Source organism: Salmo salar, chromosome ssa10 (genome assembly GCF_905237065.1).
Source record: "Salmo salar chromosome ssa10, Ssal_v3.1, whole genome shotgun sequence".
Taxonomy (NCBI): Eukaryota; Metazoa; Chordata; class Actinopteri; order Salmoniformes; family Salmonidae; genus Salmo; species Salmo salar.
Window position 1 is genome coordinate 29,858,808 of NC_059451.1, and position 18,663 is coordinate 29,877,470.

General features: G+C 45.4%; 1 protein-coding gene across 3 annotated transcripts in view; it reads right to left on the bottom strand.

The window, feature by feature from the left end:
• The window catches only part of ipo13b (importin 13b), a 47,774-nt gene that overhangs the window by 12,722 nt on the left and 16,389 nt on the right, over positions 1 to 18,663 (bottom strand). For all 3 annotated transcript variants that reach the window (XR_006756929.1, XM_014216802.2, XM_014216801.2), the window contains 11 exons: positions 18,160 to 18,303; positions 17,157 to 17,369; positions 16,805 to 17,058; positions 9,159 to 9,299; positions 6,720 to 6,861; positions 6,421 to 6,587; positions 3,681 to 3,801; positions 3,451 to 3,598; positions 3,084 to 3,265; positions 2,957 to 2,983; positions 2,429 to 2,563 (listed from right to left, as the gene is read on the bottom strand). Coding sequence is in view for 2 of the 3 variants with exons in the window: in XM_014216802.2 (XP_014072277.1) it covers positions 2,429 to 2,563; positions 2,957 to 2,983; positions 3,084 to 3,265; positions 3,451 to 3,598; positions 3,681 to 3,801; positions 6,421 to 6,587; positions 6,720 to 6,861; positions 9,159 to 9,299; positions 16,805 to 17,058; positions 17,157 to 17,369; positions 18,160 to 18,303 (1,674 nt within the window). In the remaining variant the exon portion in view is untranslated. The remainder of the gene's footprint in view (positions 1 to 2,428; positions 2,564 to 2,956; positions 2,984 to 3,083; positions 3,266 to 3,450; positions 3,599 to 3,680; positions 3,802 to 6,420; positions 6,588 to 6,719; positions 6,862 to 9,158; positions 9,300 to 16,804; positions 17,059 to 17,156; positions 17,370 to 18,159; positions 18,304 to 18,663) is intronic.

The window sequence follows — 18,663 nt, forward strand, 5'->3', positions numbered from 1 at the left end:
CCACTGTAATAGTGAAGGTGTAAACCTGGCAGTAGAAAATCAAAACAGTATATTTGACCTCTCAGCTTCCCTATCAAATCTAAACATTTCAAACAGAAAGCTCAATGTAATTGAAAAATCCATAGACTACCCACTTCTGGGAAAATTGGAAAACACTAAACAAACATGAAGAATTATCTATCCAAAATGGAGATGTATGGGTAAACCACTTTTCCAATCTTTTTGGCTCTATAACAAAGAACAAACAGCAAAAACATGATCAAATACAAATCATAGAATCAACTATTAAAGACTAACAGAACCCATTGGATTCTCCAATTACCTTGAATGAACTACAGGACAAAATAAAAACCCTCCAACCCAAAAAGGCCTGTGGTGTTGATGGTATCCTCAATTAAATGATAAAATATACAGACAGCAAATTCCAATTGGCTATACTAAAACTCTAACATCATCCTTTGCTCTGGCATCTTCCCCAATATTTGGAACCAAGGACTAATCACCCCAATCCACAAAAGTGGAGACAAATTTGACCCCAATAACTACCGTGGGATATGCGTCAACAGCAACCTTGAGAAAATCCTCTGCATTATCATTAACAGCCGACTCGTACATTTCCTCAGTAAAAACAATGTACTGAGCAAATGTCAAATTGGATTTTTACCAAATTATTGTACGACAGACCACGTATTCACCCTGCACACTCTAATTGACAAACAAACAAACCAAAACAAAGGCAAAGTCTTCTCATGCTTTGTTGATTTCAAAAAAGCCTTCGACACAATTTTTGTCATGAGGGTCTGCTATACAAATTGATGGAAAGTGGTGTTGGGGGAAAAACATACAACATCATAAAATCCAACAAGTGTGCGGTTAAAATAGGCAAAAAAAAAACACATTTCTTCCCACAGGGCCGTGGGGTGAGACAGGGATGCAGCTTAAGCACCACTCTCTTCAACATATAAACCAACGAATTGGCGAGGGCACTAGAACAGTCTGCAGCACCCGGCCTCACCCTACTAGAATCTGAAGTCAAATGTCTACTGTTTGCTGATGATCTGGTGCTTCTGTCAACAACCAAGGAGGGCCTACAGCAGCACCTAGATATTCTGCCAGACCTGGGCCCTGACAGAAAATCTCAGTAAGTCTAAGTCTTCACACCAAAGTACGTTCATCTCTAGGAGACAGAACGCGTCTCCTTCCTGAGCGGTATAACGGCTGCGTGGTCCCATGGTGTTTATACTTGCGTACTATTGTTTGTACAGATGAACATGGTACCTTCAGGCGTTTGGAAATTGCTCCCAAGAATGAACCAGACTTGTGGAGGTATACCATTTTTCTTCTGAGGTCTTAGCTGATTTCTTTTGATTTTCCCATGATGTCAAGCAAAGAGGCACTGAGTTTGAAGGTAGGCCTTGAAATACATCCACAGGTACACCTCCAATTGACTCAAATTATTTCAATGAGCCTGTCAGAAGCTCTGAAAGCCATGACGGAATTTTCCAAGCTGTTTAAAGGTACAGTCAACTTAGTGTATGTAAACTTCTGACCCACTGAAATTGTGATACAGTGAATTCTAAGTGAAATAATCTGTCTGTAAACAATTGTTGGAAAAAATCACTTGTGTCATGCACAAAGTAGATGTCCTAACCGACTTGCCAAAACTATAGTTTGTAAACAAGAAATTTGTGGAGTGTTTGAAAAACGAGTTTTAATGACTCCAACCTAAGTGTATGTAAACTTCCTACTTCAACTGTATATAATACGACATGTGTAATGTATTTTTCTTTTGGAACTTCTGTGAGTGTAATGTTTACTGTTCATAACACTTTTGTATATTATCTCCTTCACATGCTTTGGCAATGTTAACATATGTTTCCCATGCCGAGAGAGAGAGCGCGAGCGAGAGCGTGCGAGAGAGAGTGCGGGAGAGCGCGAGAGAGAGAGCGCGTGAGCTCTTCATTTGAACTGACATCTCTTTTCACCCAGACACTCAGGTCTCTGCTGACTCCAGAACAATAGATCAGGGGAGAAAGACTAATTCAACACTGATAATGTCACATCCTTATTTTTAGTTAATGTCAGCTCCTTATTTTGAGAAAATGTCAAATCCTTATTTTTAGCTCCTATATGAAGGCCCAGATTCATTAGATGTGACATTTAATAAAGTAAGAATGTGTGTCAGAGTGTGTGTGTCTTATGTCCCTGTGATTCAGTAGCCCATGGCTTAGTGATGAAGCCAATCTGGTCCCACAGAGAAATGTTCAACTGTTCACATGGACACAGTCCAACAGAGAGAGCGAGAGCAAGAGAGATGCATCCATGCAGACACAAGGTCTGTTCATATGGCCCCAGTCCAATAGAGAGAGGAAAGTATGCCACTTTAACACTGTTACAACAGTGTGTGTGTGTGTGTGTGTGTGTGTACCGTCTCATCCGCTAGTTTCTCAAGTTGCTGTATGTAGGGTGTAATAAGGGAGTGCAGGTTCCTCAGTATCTCCTCCACAGGCAGAGCAGACAGCAGGAAGCCCAAGGCCTGCATCAGCCACATACACTGACTGGTCTGAAGTGGGAGAGAGGAAGGGAGGAGAGGTAGAGCGAGGAAGAGAGAGAGAACATTATACATTTCCAGACCTTTGAAAGATAATGTGACTCTGTGTAAGTGCTGTTTGCTAGCTGCCATCCATCAGACTTGTCACCAGCTCTAACCTTGCTCTTTGTTTTCATGGCAGAATGGGCTGACTCATTCTATTGTCTGGTGTACACTCCCTGTGCTTGATTATATTTTATTGAATACGCTCAGTGTTGCATGTAGTAAATGCGCAGATAATGAAGTTATTTGAATTTTGACACTGTCCCAGACTTTCATTATACATGTTTAGAGTGGGTCCAGTGAGCTGGCACAGGGGTTTTGGGGTTTTGGCTTGCATTATTTCCAGACAGGACTAGAACTGACCTTGTGAATCTGCTTGATCAGCACCTCCTGTGAAGAAGAGAGGATAGCAGAAGTATCAGTAGAATTATTTATATTGACTCAAATGTAATAAAACATGAAATGTGATATACAGCACACACACACAAACCTGTGATACAGCCACTATATTTGTAGCGTAGGGCGGCAGGTCGTATTTGCATTCTCTGCAGATCTTCTTGAGTGTGGAGACAGAGGAGACGGAGAGGTCTGGGTTCCCCAAGGCCTGGAGTACCAGAGGTAAAACACTACTCAGCATCACCGGGTGGTCTGCCAACCACTCTGCTAGAGCTCCTACAGGGAGGGAGGAGGAGAACACACTGGATGAAAGGTTTTAACACAGTAATACTGTAAGCTACAGGAGACAAACAAAGGAGTCAGATGCTTTTCCTGTTTTCCTGTCCAATTATTTTTCTTCTTCTTGTGATTCCCTGGATGAACAAGACACAAAGAAATGACAGCTATGACCGTATCAATACCTATAGTGAACATAACGGTGTCGGCCAGTTGGACGTTGTTGATGCTAATTCTGGGGATGAGTCCAATCAGGCCTGGGATGACATCAGAGTAGTTGACATCTATTGTCTCCGCTATCGACTGGAACCCGTATAACAACGCTTCTGTATGCTGGAAGAGACAAACGGCTTCAGACAGTGCGTGGGTGTCCAGTGTGTGTGTGTGTGTGTGTGTGTGTGTGTACACACTGTACCTGCCATGACGAGGCTTGTTCTGTGTTGGTCAGTATTCGTCCTAGTTTCTCATACAGGTTACTGAGCAGCTCAGCTCCTAGCATCTCATACACATACATCAGAGTGTCGGAGATATCCACCCTGGAACACATGTGTTACCAACAGAAGGCACGGTTTTGTTATAGAGGTGAAACTATCAATACTATGGGGGAAAGTGGTGTGTTTACAAGGTTCCGTTTTGGGTCCATTGCTTTTTTCTATTGAGTTAATATGTACAAATCATGTGTTTACCAGGGATGCAAACTGGTGAGGGCCCAAAAAGTGACACTTTGTTTGTTGTCGCATTGAAACATGCAAAAAAAATCCCTGCTTGGGGGAAATGCAGGCTTTAACTAATTAAACAACAAAGAATATGACCTACATGATCAGGCTATGTGTGTAAAATAAAAAGTGGTTCATGTGAACCTAACACACAGCTAAAAAATGTAAAGAAAGCAATCCAATGTTATGTTGCCTAGACTTTACTGCAAATGACACTCAAGTCTTGAAAAAAAACAATACACTAATATTGCAGTTAGCCATGACAGCCTTTATAATAGAACACTTGTGACCACACACAACTAAATATTGCACTTGGGAAAAAAACATCTTAAAGTAGAAATAGAATGAAACAAACAGGCATTCTATTTTTGCTCTATTATAGTGGCCACTATAGACATTGATCAAGTGCATAAGGCTACCTGTGTGCAAAAATAACATTCACTGAGTAAAACATATTATAATCCCCCCTCACTCACAGGAGTTACTGTCAAGTTCAACACAACAAAAACAATATATTTTGGCTACACTGCACATTATTACATTGTCCACAGGCAGAAAGTGTACATCTGCTCTACAATATGCCAGCAAAAGTGAGAAAGAGGGAAAGTTTTTAGTGTTCCTTTCACCTCTATAATGGCATTCGGCTTAATAAGCCAGGCCCGGCTCCAGCTACACTTGATTCCTGAATCCACTTGTTTAACAAGCAACGCCTCATTTTTACTTAATTCTCTCATTCTGAAAGTTAACCACATCCTGTAGAGGGAAAACATTAGTTAACAGATAGCTGGTTAGTTCATTAGCTAGTTAACATTTCACACAGATTGCCAGGGTCCAGTAAGCAACTAACGCGTTATAACTTGAGGAACGGCAAGGAGTCGTATACCAGTTAATACTATAGAGAATTAGTTAGGTTACTAATGTTAGCTCATTTGATGTTGTGACGTTAGCTAGCTACTTTATTAGCAAGCAAATTTTCACACCATAAACTCTATTATGTGATCAAATAAGTTGGCTAATGTTACTCAACAATTCTCTGGCTAGCTAACGGAAAATAGGATCCAGCTAGCACCACTCTTTCTCCCTCACCTCAAACTGTCCAAATGCCAGTAGTTTTCGGTTACAGCTCATGAAATACGCTTCATCACCTTCTCACCCCTGTCTCCGTGGTCAGGCTTCTCACCTAACCTTACCTCTTCCTTATCGTTCAGGGGACACGCTGCGGAAACTGACAATCTGCCTTTCCAGAGGCGCGCTGATGCTGTAACTAGTACGTTTGTTGTCTCTTCTTTCTTCAGTCGCGTGCTGCGCTGCATTCTGTTGTTATGTAAGCGATTGGCTGAGCCTTGGATACAGCAGCCAGTATTGCTCCAAACGCGCATCACTCATTCGCTTACAGAGAGTAGTGATCTTTTCTCATCGGATCTACACGGATCACGTAGGTCACCTATTTTGGATTCAAAACAGCGAATTTTGCCAAAAGGTGACTAGTTTGCATCCCTGGTTTACACCTGAAATCAGCACACCAAGACAGTCGTGAAGAGGGCACGACAAAACCTATTCCCCCTCAGGAGACTGAAAAGATTTGGCATGAGTCCTCAGATCCTCAAAAGGTTTTACAGCTGCACCATCGAGAGCATCCTGACGGTTTGCATCACTGCCTGGTACGGCAACTGCTCAGCCTCTGATCGCAAGGCACTACAGAGGGTAGTGCGTACGGCCCAGTACATCACCGGGGCAAAGCTTCCTGCCATCCAGCACCTCTATACCAGGCGGTGTAGGAGGGAGGAAGGCCCTAAAAATTGTCAAAGACTCCAGCCACCCTAGTCATAGACAGTTCTCTCTGCTACCGCACGGCAAGCTGTACCGGAGTGACAAGTCTAAGACCAAGAAGCTTCTAAACAGCTTCTACACCCAAGTCATAAGACTCTTGAACAGCTGATCATTATTTGCACCCCCCCCCCCCCCTACACTGCTGCTACTCTGTTATTATCTATGCATAGGTCACTTTAATAACTCTACCTACGTGTACATATTAGCTCAATTACCATGACACCAGTGCCCCCGCACATTGACTCTGTACCGGTACATCCTGTATATAGCCTCGCTATTGTTATTTTACTGCTGCTCTTTAATTATTTGTTATTCTTATCTTACTTTTTTTGTAGGTATTTACTAAAAACTGCATTGTTGGTTAGGGCTTAGGGACTAATAGCAGGCTTGATTTCATACTGTGCTGTTAGTAATGTGCTTCTGTTACTCAGACAAACATTTTCATCCATAAGACATTTGTGCGCTCTCACCTGCCACTTCACTTACAGGCTGGTACAATCACACACGCTCATCTGCTGACCAATAGACCTGTCAGCAAAACATCTCTCTCACACACACACACACACACCACACACACACACACACACATCCCCATCCACACTCTTGTACCTGTAGATCCTGAACTGTTCCTTCTCATCCGAGGACCATGATGCATACTCCTGGTCAGAGGGGAACTGGGCTTTATGCAGCAGAACATCCACCAGCTGGAAATACACTGGTCTATAAACCTGCAGATACACCGCCTGTCTTTCAGAGTCAAACGACATGATGTCGTCCTGGAAAGAGAGAAAGTGTGTGCTGTTAAGTGGTGGTATTCTGAACAGGGTAGTTGGGGTTAGGGTGTAACGTTAGTGTCCTGGGTTAAAGTGTAGGGGACTGGGTTACAGTGCAGGGGTTAGGGTGCATACCTGTAGTGTGTACCAGAAGGTGAGTGTGAGGGAGCTGGTCGTCTCGTTGACTGGGTAGTGTCCTGGTATCCCAGTACAGAACATGATCATGTTGACCAAAGCCAGAAAGCCCTGCCAGTGCTCTACCTGCTCCAAAAGAGCCCTGAGAGAGAGAGAGAGAGAGAGAGAGAGAAAACGGGAGCGAGAGTAAGTGAGAGAAACGGACAGAGCCAAGTAAACTAGGTCAGTAGTTAAGGAGAGTGAGGTGGGACAGGCAGGACTGGTTCTCCAGATAGAGTGAGGTGGGACAGGCAGGACTGTTTCTCTAGAGAGAGTGAGGTGGGGTGGGACAGGCAGGACTGTTTCTCTAGATAGAGTGAGGTGAGGTGGGACAGGCAGGACTGTTTCTCTAGATAGAGTGAGGTGAGGTGGGACAGGCAGGACTGTTTCTCTAGATAGAGTGAGGTGAGGTGGGACAGGCAGGACTGTTTCTCTAGATAGAGTGAGGTGGGGTGGGACAGGCAGGACTGTTTCTCTAGATAGAGTGAGGTGGGGTGGGACAGGCAGGACTGTTTCTCTAGATAGAGTGAGGTGGGGTGGGACAGGCAGGACTGTTTCTCTAGATAGAGTGAGGTGGGGTGGGACAGGCAGGACTGTTTCTCTAGATAGAGTGAGGTGAGGTGGGACAGGCAGGACTGTTTCTCTAGATAGAGTGAGGTGAGGTGGGACAGGCAGGACTGTTTCTCTAGATAGAGTGAGGTGGGGTGGGACAGGCAGGACTGTTTCTCTAGATAGAGTGAGGTGGGGTGGGACAGGCAGGACTGTTTCTCTAGATAGAGTGAGGTGAGGTGGGACAGGCAGGACTGTTTCTCTAGATAGAGTGAGGTGGGGTGGGACAGGCAGGACTGTTTCTCTAGATAGAGTGAGGTGAGGTGGGACAGGCAGGACTGTTTCTCTAGATAGAGTGAGGTGGGGTGGGACAGGCAGGACTGTTTCTCTAGATAGAGTGAGGTGGGGTGGGACAGGCAGGACTGTTTCTCTAGATAGAGTGAGGTGAGGTGGGACAGGCAGGACTGTTTCTCTAGATAGAGTGAGGTGGGGTGGGACAGGCAGGACTGTTTCTCTAGATAGAGTGAGGTGGGGTGGGACAGGCAGGACTGTTTCTCTAGATAGAGTGAGGTGAGGTGGGACAGGCAGGACTGTTTCTCTAGATAGAGTGAGGTGAGGTGGGACAGGCAGGACTGTTTCTCTAGATAGAGTGAGGTGGGGTGGGACAGGCAGGACTGTTTCTCTAGATAGAGTGAGGTGGGGTGGGACAGGCAGGACTGTTTCTCTAGATAGAGTGAGGTGAGGTGGGACAGGCAGGACTGTTTCTCTAGATAGAGTGAGGTGGGGTGGGACAGGCAGGACTGTTTCTCTAGATAGAGTGAGGTGGGGTGGGACAGGCAGGACTGTTTCTCTAGATAGAGTGAGGTGGGGTGGGACAGGCAGGACTGTTTCTCTAGATAGAGTGAGGTGAGGTGGGACAGGCAGGACTGTTTCTCTAGATAGAGTGAGGTGGGGTGGGACAGGCAGGACTGTTTCTCTAGATAGAGTGAGGTGGGGTGGGACAGGCAGGACTGTTTCTCTAGATAGAGTGAGGTGAGGTGGGACAGGCAGGACTGTTTCTCTAGATAGAGTGAGGTGGGGTGGGACAGGCAGGACTGTTTCTCTAGATAGAGTGAGGTGGGGTGGGACAGGCAGGACTGTTTCTCTAGATAGAGTGAGGTGGGGTGGGACAGGCAGGACTGTTTCTCTAGATAGAGTGAGGTGAGGTGGGACAGGCAGGACTGTTTCTCTAGATGAGGTGAGGTGGGACAGGCAGGACTGTTTCTCTAGATAGAGTGAGGTGGGGTGGGACAGGCAGGACTGTTTCTCTAGATAGAGTGAGGTGGGGTGGGACAGGCAGGACTGTTTCTCTAGATAGAGTGAGGTGGGGTGGGACAGGCAGGACTGTTTCTCTAGATAGAGTGAGGTGGGGTGGGACAGGCAGGACTGTTTCTCTAGATAGAGTGAGGTGGGGTGGGACAGGCAGGACTGTTTCTCTAGATAGAGTGAGGTGGGGTGGGACAGGTAGGACTGTTTCTCTAGATAGAGTAACAGGTGAAAGGTTCAGACTGGAGATATTGACATACACAGTGAGACATGAGGCCTTGGGAGACCCTGCAGAACAACACAGTAACAAACAAACAGCTTGTTTACCAGGGTTGGCCTGCACTTGGAACTGAACACATCATCTCATCTGATTATTTCTTGATTGGTTTGTGATAATTAATCCAGAAGCATCAATTATGTCACCAAGGAGTGTGAGGTGGGGAGGTGAAAGGAATGATTGGTTGATGATTTAGAGGGGACAGCGCACACACAATTGTGTTTTAGTGTACTCGTGAGGGCTTTTTGGGGACCAACAAAAACACACACCTGGAGTGGTTCTCGCCCAGTGCGACAGCAATGCGACAGATTCCGTGTGATGTCTCCATGTCTCCGTTCTGGACGGCCTCTCTCAGCTGCTCCTGCAGGGACAAGACCTGGGGAACCAGCTTCAGCAGGGTGTTCACATACCTACAGAGAGAGACAAAGATATACAGAGAGAGGTGAAGAAAGACAGAGATACAGAGAGAGGGGGAGAAAGAGATACAGAGAGACACACAAGTGAGTTAGTTCACATACTGTACTATGGGAAAAACTGGAGGCGTATAGCTGTCTTGCTTACTTCAAACTAAATCTTTTCCCAAGCCATTCTTTCTCTGATCCTGTGAAGACACGCTGCACACATCCCCCCCCTCTACCCCCCATCCCATCCCCGCCACACAAACACATAAATCTTTACTTTTCACCAGCTCCATCTCTCTGTTGCTTTGTTCCATGTCTCTAGGCTTCAATTACTCTGGTCTGTTCTTTCTGCTGTCTCAGCTCTTTCTAATGCATCTATTGTCTATCTGGATGCACACACACACACACACACCACATACACTCTCCCTCGCTCAGACACACACCCACCACATACAGTTGAAGTGGGAAGTTTACATTCACCTCAACCAAATATATTTAAACTCCGTTTTTCTACAATTCCTGACATTTAATCCTAGTAAAAATTCCTCGTCTTAGGTCAATTAGGATCACCACTTTATTTCAAGAATGTGAAATGTCAGAATAATAGTAGAGAGAATGATTTTTTCAGCTTTTATTTCTTTCATCACATTCCCAGTGGGTCAGAAGTTTACATACACTCAATTAGTATTTGGTAGCATTGCCTTTAAATTGTTTAACTTGGGTCAAATGTTTCGGGTAGCCTTCCACAAGCTTCCCACAATAAGTTGGGTGAATGTTGGCCCATTCCTCCTGACAGAGCTGGTGTAACTGAGTCAAGTTTGTAGGCCTCCTTGCTCACAGACGCTTTTTCAGTTCTGCCCACAATTTTTCTATAGGATTGAGGTCAGGGCTCAGTGATGGCCACTCCAATACCTTGACTTTGTTGTCCTTAAGCCATTTTGCTACAACTTTGGAAGTATGCTTGGGGTCATTGTCCATTTGGAAGACCCATTTGCAACCAAGCTTTAACTTCCTGACTGATGTCTTGAGATGTTGCTTCAATTTGTCCTCATAATTTTCCCACCTCATGATGCCATCTATTTGGTGAAGTGCACCAGTCCCTCCTGCAGCAAAGCACCCCCACAACATGATGCTGCCACCCCCTGATTCACGGTTGGGATGGTGTTCTTCGGCTTGCAAGCCTCCCCCTTTTTCCTCCAAACACAACGATGGTCATTATGGCCAAACAGTTATATTTTTGTTTCATCAGACCAGAGGACTTTCTCCAAAAAGTACAATCTTTGTCCCCATGTGCAGTTGCAAACCGTAGTCTGGCTATTTTATGGCGGTTTTGGAGCAGTGGTTTCTTCCTTGCTGAGTGGCCTTTTAGGTCATGTCGATATAGGACTCGTTTTACTGTGGATATAGATACTTTTGTACCGGTTTCCTCCAGCATCTTCACAAGGTCCTTTGCTGTTGTTCTGGGATTGATTTACACTTTTCGCGCCAAAGTACGTTCATCTCTAGGAGACAGAACGAGTCTCCTTCCTGAGCGGTATGACGGCTGCGTGGTCCCATTGTGTTTATACTTGCGTACTATTGATTGTACAGATGAACGTGGTACCTTCAGGCATTTGGAAATTGCTCCCAAGAATGAACCAGACTTGTGGAGGTCTACAATTGTTCTTCTGAGGTCTTGGCTGATTTCTTTTGATTTTCCCATGACGTCAAGCAAAGAGGCACTGAGCTTGAAGGTAGGCCTTGAAATACATCCACAGGTACACCTCCAATTGACTCAAATGATGTTAATTAGCCTATCAGAAGCTTCTAAAGCCATGACATCATTTTCTTGAATTTTCCAAGCTGTTTAAAGGCACAGTCAATTTAGTGTATGTAAACTTCTGACCCACTGGAATTGTGATACAGTGAATTATAAGTGAATTAATCTGTCTGTAAACAATTGTTGGAAAAATTACTTGTGTCATGCACAAAGTAGATGTCCTAACCGACTTGCCAAAATTATAGTTTGTTAACAAGAAATTTGTGGAGTGGTTGAAAAACGAGTTTGAATGACTCCACCCTAAGTGTATGTAAACTTCCTACTTCAACTGTACACTCTCCCTTGCTCAGACACACACACATATTTAATTCTCCCACATCTGTATGTCTGTTCCCCTGTTGTCTGCATTGGGCATGCTCACACACACAACCACACTTGCTCTGGGTAATATCACTCTTCCCCCCAACCTTGCAGTGTCATTGGTTCTGACTACTGAATATTCATGTGTCCCCTTATTGACATTATCATGAAGGCTGCTGTACCACCTGCATGACAACAAGCCACACACACACGGTGTTAATCTACCATAAAGCACCTATTCCAATCCTCCTCTTTCCCCCGACCTTCAAAATACACTCTCTACTTCCGTCTCACACACTCACAAAGTAACCCCTTCCCCCAGCTAAGAGTACACGACCTGCATGTCCAAGTCAGCCCATTAAAAATGAATGATAACTAAATCTCCCAGGGTGGGCTGTTATTTAATGCATTAGTGTGCGTTTCTGTATATTTCTGTGTTATTCAGAGGGCATCGGGGTATGAGTATGTGCGTCTCTCTATTGTATGAAACCTGACATCCTATAGATTCCACTGAGACAGACTGTCTACCGCAGACACACAGACCTCCGCTTCCCGCTCTCTCTCTCGCTTTTCTTTCTCCTCCCCTTAAAACTCTAATGAATTTGAAAGACTGCTTTCTCTCTTTTCACCTCCATCTTTCTCCTTTCTCCCTCCCGTTCTCCTTCTCTCTGTTTAACCATATTACAGTCAAGTCATTTGGGAGAATGCTATTGGTCCAACTGCATCCTGTTGCCAGGCAACTAATTTCCCCATCTCAGAGCGTCACTGTAATTAAAAAGGAGGAGAGAGGTGGAGGAGGGGATATAGGGAGAGGAGAGAAGAAGGCAGAGAGAGAGAGAGAAAGGGAGGAAAATGGGGGAAAGAGAGCCTGGGAGAGAGAGAGAAAGATTTTAAGTGAAGGAAAGGGAAGAAGGAAGGATTGAGCTAATTGTCTGGGGATAGATAGTGATAATCCTTCTGCCCTGACTCTAGTGTGGCCAAACACATACACAGGCACACAAAAACACATAGAAAAACTCTGTCCTTTTCAAATCTAATTGAGTGTTTTTGGGCTGGGCGATATGGCCTAAAAATCATCTTGATTTTTTCAAACTTTCAAAATATATATCTAATTTAAAAATACATGTTATCTCGAAATAAGCTTTGTTGTACAATTAAAAGATAAATCCACTATAATTGATCATTTCAATAAGCATTTTTCTACGTCTGGCCATGCTTTTCACCTGGCTACCCCTACCCTGGTCAACAGCCCTGCACCCCCCACAGCAACTCGCCCAAGCCTCCCCCATTTCTTCACCCAAATCCAGATAGCTGATGTTCTGAAAAAACTGCAAAATCTGGACTCCTACAAAATCAGCCGGGCTAGACAATCTGGACCCTCTCTTTCTAAAAGGATCTGCCGAAATTGTTGCAACGCCTATTACTAGCCTGTTCATATCGTCTGAGATTCCCAAAGATTGGAAAGCAGCAGCGGTAATCCCCTCTTCAAAAGGGGAGACACTCTAGACCCAAACTGCTACAGACCTATATCTATCCTACCCAGCCTTTCTACGGTCTTCGAAAGCCAAGTTAACAAAACAGATTACCGACCATTTCGAATCCCACCGTACCTTCTCCGCTATGCAATCTGGTTTCAGAGCTGGTCATGGGTGCACCTCAGCCACGCTCAAGATCCTAAACGATATCATAACCGCCATCGATAAGAGATAATACTGTGCAGCCGTATTCATCGACCTGGCCAAGGCTTTCGACTCTGTCAATCACCACATTCTTATCGGCAGACTCAAAAGCCTTGGTTTCTCAAATGATTGCCTCGCCTGGTTCACCAACTACTTCTCTGATAGAGTTCAGTGTGTAAAATCGGAGGGCCTGTTGTCCGGACCTCTGGCAGTCTATGGGGGTGCCACAGGGTTCAATTCTCGGTCCGACTCTTCTCTGTATAAATCAATGATGTCACTCTTGCTGCTGGTGATTCTCTGATCTACCTCTACGCAGACGACACCATTCTGTATACTTCTGGCCCTTCTTTGGACACTGTGTTAACTAACCTCCAGACGAATTTCAATGCCATACAACTCTCATTCCGTGGCCTCCAACTGCTCTTAAATGCAAGTAAAACTAAATGCATGCTCTTCAACCGATCACTGCCCGCACCCACCTGCCCATCCAGCATCACTACTCTGGACGGTTCTGACTTAAAACATGTGGACAACTACAAATACCTAGGTGTCTGGTTAGACTATAAACTCTCCTTCCAGACTCACGTTAAACATCTCCAATTCCTATTTCGCAACAAAGCATCCTTCACTCATGCTGCCAAACATACCCTCGTAAAACTGACCATCCTACCGATCCTCGACTTTGCGATGTCATTTACAAAATAGCCTCCAACACTCTACTCAACAAATTGGATGCTGTCTATCACAGTGCCATCCGTTTTGTCACCAAAGCCCCATATACTACCCACCACTGCAACCTGTACGCTCTCATTGGCTGGCCCTCGCTTCATACTCGTCGCCAAACCCACTGGCTCCAGGTCATCTACAAGTCTTTGCTAGGTAAAGCCCCACCTTATCTCAGCTTGTGGCGAAATCCTGCACGGAGCCTTCACCGTGCGCTGCCCCTTTAAGAGCGCATCAGCAGTAAGGAAGGAAGAAATAAAGACCGCTCTTTCAGCTCTCTGGGAAGGAGCTCCTGGTTGGCGCGACAGTTTGCTTGTGTGTGCTATGCTGCAGATGTCCTTGTTTATTTTCAGCGTGTGTAGTTTATAAAGTATTTAACTCAATCATCGGTGTGACCGCTCTAGGTCAGGGGTTATCATCATTTGGGACCGCACCGGATACGGATCGCATGGATTAGTAGCAACATTGTTGCGAAGCTTTGACATACAAACCAACAAACCATCGGACGGTCAGACAGGACAACTGCAAGCCTGAAGGCCACAGTTAAGATCTCTCTTGTTCTCTCTCTCTCTTTTTCTTCCCTCTATCGTTCCAGTACTTTACACTGCAGCAGACTTTCTATTTTTCAAATGCACTTCCCGTTGATGTTCATTAATGCTGGACTATTATTGCCCTGCCAGAATTATTTAGGTTGACATTTTAGTTAAAAGGGAGGTTGCTTGCAAGTTGTGTATTGTTAGTTGAACTGTATTGAGGTGGGGTGTACTAATGACATGTGGCCGAGAAGATTGAGGACATTTTTAAGGCCTTTGTTTTGTCTATGAACACACCCCACATTCATACCCTCTGCACTCCTCCACTAGAAGATAATACAGATTATTGCAAATCCTCTGTTGATGACTGGGTTCTTTCTTGTAAATTGTTTCTATGAAGTTGCTGTTCAATTGCTCTGCCATTATTATTATAATCTTTATCTTTACCCCTCTCTAATAAATTCCGCTACAAGCTCACTGGTCACCATAGCAGCACCCACCCGTAGCACGCGCCCCTAGCAGGTATCTCTCACTGGTCACCATAGCAGCACCCACCCGTAGCACGCGCCCCTAGCAGGTATCTCTCACTGGTCACCATAGCAGCACCCACCCGTAGCACGCGCCCCTAGCAGGTATCTCTCACTGGTCACCATATCAGCACCCACCCGTAGCACGCGCCCTAGCAGGTATCTCTCACTGGTCACCATATCAGCACCCACCCGTAGCACGCGCCCCTAGCAGGTATCTCTCACTGGTCACCATAGCAGCACCCACCCGTAGCACGCGCCCCTAGCAGGTATCTCTCACTGGTCACCATATCAGCACCCACCCGTAGCACGCGCCCTAGCAGGTATCTCTCACTGGTCACCATATCAGCACCCACCCGTAGCACGCGCCCCTAGCAGGTATCTCTCACTGGTCCCCATAGCAGCACCCACCCGTAGCACGCGCCCCTAGCAGGTATCTCTCACTGGTCACCCCCAAAGCCAATTCCTACTTTGGCCGCCTTTCCTTCCAGTTCTCTGCTGCCAATGACTGGAACAAACTGCAAAAAACACTGAAGCTGTAGACACATATCTCCCTCACTAGCTTTAAGCACCAGCTGTCAGAGCAGCTCACAGATCATTGCACCAATCTGTAAATTGCCCATCCAACTACCTCATCCCCGTATTGTATTTATTTAACTTGATCCTTTGCGCCCCAGTATCTCTACTTGCACATTCATCTTCTGCACATCTACCATTCCAGTGTTTAATTGCTATATTGTAATTACTTCAGCACCATGGCCTATTTATTGCCTTACCTCATTTGCACACTACGTAAATATACTTTTTTCTACTGTATTATTTATTGACTGTAGATTTGTTTATTCCATATGTAACTCTGTGTTGTTGTATGTGTCGAACTGCTTTGCTTTATCTTGGCCAGGTCGCAGTTGTAAATGAGAACTTGTTCTCAACTAGCCTACCTGGTTAAATAAAGGTGAAATAAATAAATAAGATAAAAAAGGTAAAATACACAGCATTTCAATCAGTCAGCAATAATTTAATGAATTCAGGGCTCGTGAAATTATACCTAGGATATATAAGCATTTTTTGTTGCAATAATCACTGATCTGGCTTTCGTCTCATACCTCAATGCTTGCTAACAGTTTTTGTTATGAACACACCCTTCTGTTCGTCTCCAACTGTTTAAACAGCAGCTAACATATCCACATTGTTAAGATGTTGAAATGAAGTGGGCTACCGTATTTGTCAGAATGGAGCAAAGGAGACGAGACCAAAAAGATATGAGAACATAAACGCTCATAAAAACAAAAAATATATTTACAAAAACATGTTTCTTGCAATACTAACATTTGAATTAATCAAATTAATTTGTTATATCACCCAGCACTAATATGAGGGCCATATTCATACCTCCACCAGTAAAATTGGCCTTATTTTAGAACAATAAAAACACATGTTCTGGAGACTAGCTATTAGGTTGACTAGAGCAGTACTTTGTGTGTGCGTGCGAGAGAGAGAGTAACGCCAGCCAACTGAGAAATGCCTCCCCCCTCTTCTTCCCTCCCTCCTCCCCTCCTGGCAGTTAGCTCTCCCTGTATTCCCTCCATCTCCCTCAGCTTTCCTCTTTTCTGTCAACTCTCCTTCGCCTGTATTTTTCTCTCCATCCCTATTCCCCCTCTACAGTATCTCTTTCTCTCATATACCCTTCCCATGCCCACACTGTGCTCTTGGCTGCCATCTCCCCCTTCCTATCTCGCTCTCCCTCTGATGCTCTTCCTATCCCTGCTCTGTCTCGGTCTTCCATATCTGAATCTGTTGCCCTCTTGGTTCTCTTTAAACAATACCCCCCACCACCTCCCTAATGCAGACACTGGCTGCGAGTCACCTTGTGTGTTTGTCTGAAGTCATTGGGTTGACACACAATCCCACCCTCCCCTGGCCATGTACACACCTCTGGGAGTCGGGTTGTGATATGGCGTTGACGATAGCCTCCACGGCAGTATCAAACAGCTCGGGGTCTGGTAGAGCAGTGAAACAGTCCTCCACCAGTCCTTCACTCTCACTGAGAGGGACATCTAGCAGCACCCAGGAGGACAGACAGCGCAAGACACGAGCCTTCACTGCCCCGGGACTGTCCCCTCGACGCAGCAGCTGCTGGAGGAGTGGACACACTGACCCCCACTCACGACCCAACGCACCTCGCACCTACAGACAGAGAGTGGTGAGTAGTAGATGGATGTGTGTCTGTCTTTGTGTCTGTCTGTCGTGCCCTTTGGCACCCCTCAGTCTCTAGCACCCCTCACCTGTCCCTTGCGGTACTGTGGCAGGCGGCTGGTCTGGAACTCTTCAGGCAGGACGGTCAGTAGCTCCAGCAGGGCAAGACACCTGGCCCGGCCGTCCACCCCCCCTCCCTCCTCCTGGAACACACGTACCATCTCTGGCACGGCGCCTGGCCACGCCTCTGGCATGGTGTTCAGGGCCAGGGAGGCCAGCGCCACACATAGACGCGTCAGCACCTTGGAAACAGGACCACAAGGACGTACTGTAATCTATGACTTCATCGTTTTATTTACTATACTTTATGGTTTTTAAGGCATTTAGCTCCAGTTGTATGTATTTTCAATGATCTAATACAGAGATGGGCAAATGGCGGCCCGTGAACCAATTCAAATTATTATTTTTTGGGGGGGCTCTGTCAGGGTCTCAAATTACTGTTGAGATTTAGAATAATAGAGTACAAGGTACAATTTAGAAATTTGGTTGTGCTTCAGCAGTCACTCAATTATCCCATGTCAGCAAAAACATTTTAAATTAGTCTAGCGGTCAGCTAACTTACTATCTAAACTTGTAGTAAGCATGGTCGAATTACCGACCGGGGTGGGGCCCACTGATCATCAGATATATTAAAAACTGCAAAAACTTGCCTATGGCAAAATGTGTAGAATTGCAGGAAATTAGCTGTAAAAATTCTATTTTTTCTCTCCGCCCCATGGCAAAATGTGTTGGATTGCATGAAAGGAGTTATAAAATTGAAAGTCTTCTCTCCGCCCCATGGCAAAATGTTTATCAGGAAAGTGAACTTTTAAACAGATTTTCTTTCTCTTCACTGTCACGAGGGGGGCCGCTAAAATGATTTGCTCGCAAGGTGTGGGGGGGGTATGAATGTGGGTATGCACACCCACGAGCCACTGTGGCCCCTCGTGACGAGTTGTGTTTTTTTTGTGGCACTCACACACATCAAGTAGCCCATCCCTTATCTAATAAATCCATCCATCTACTCATCCCACCATCCATCCATCTACCCACCATCTTGGACCCGGAGGAGAAGCAGGCGATCTGGGAGAAGAGTTGAGTCTTTAGGGTCTCATACTGGTCAGAGGGGATGTCAGACCAGTAGCGGGATATCTTAGTGTGGAGGGCACTAGCCCCAAAGTACTGGATCTCAGGAACCTAGGAAGAGAGACAGGGTTAGGTGTGTGTGTGTGTGTGTGTGTGTGTGTGTGTGTGTGTGTGTGTGTGTGTGTGTGTGTGTGTGTGTGTGTGTGTCAGGGTTTGTGTGTTAGCCGGTAATAGCCGGCTTTTGGCCCCCCAAAAACTGAAAAGCCGATTACTAAAATTGCCACCGGCCAATTGTCTGGGAGAAGAAAATAAATTCCATTGTGAAAATGCATTTTAGCCTATTCATTGATTGAAATACCAGTTGACGTAGCACAAGAGCTGCCTGCTGCTACAGCTCATCAAACAGCTGTTCGTTGCTGCCACAGCTCATCAAACAGCTGTTCGTTGCTGCCACAGCTCATCAAACAGCTG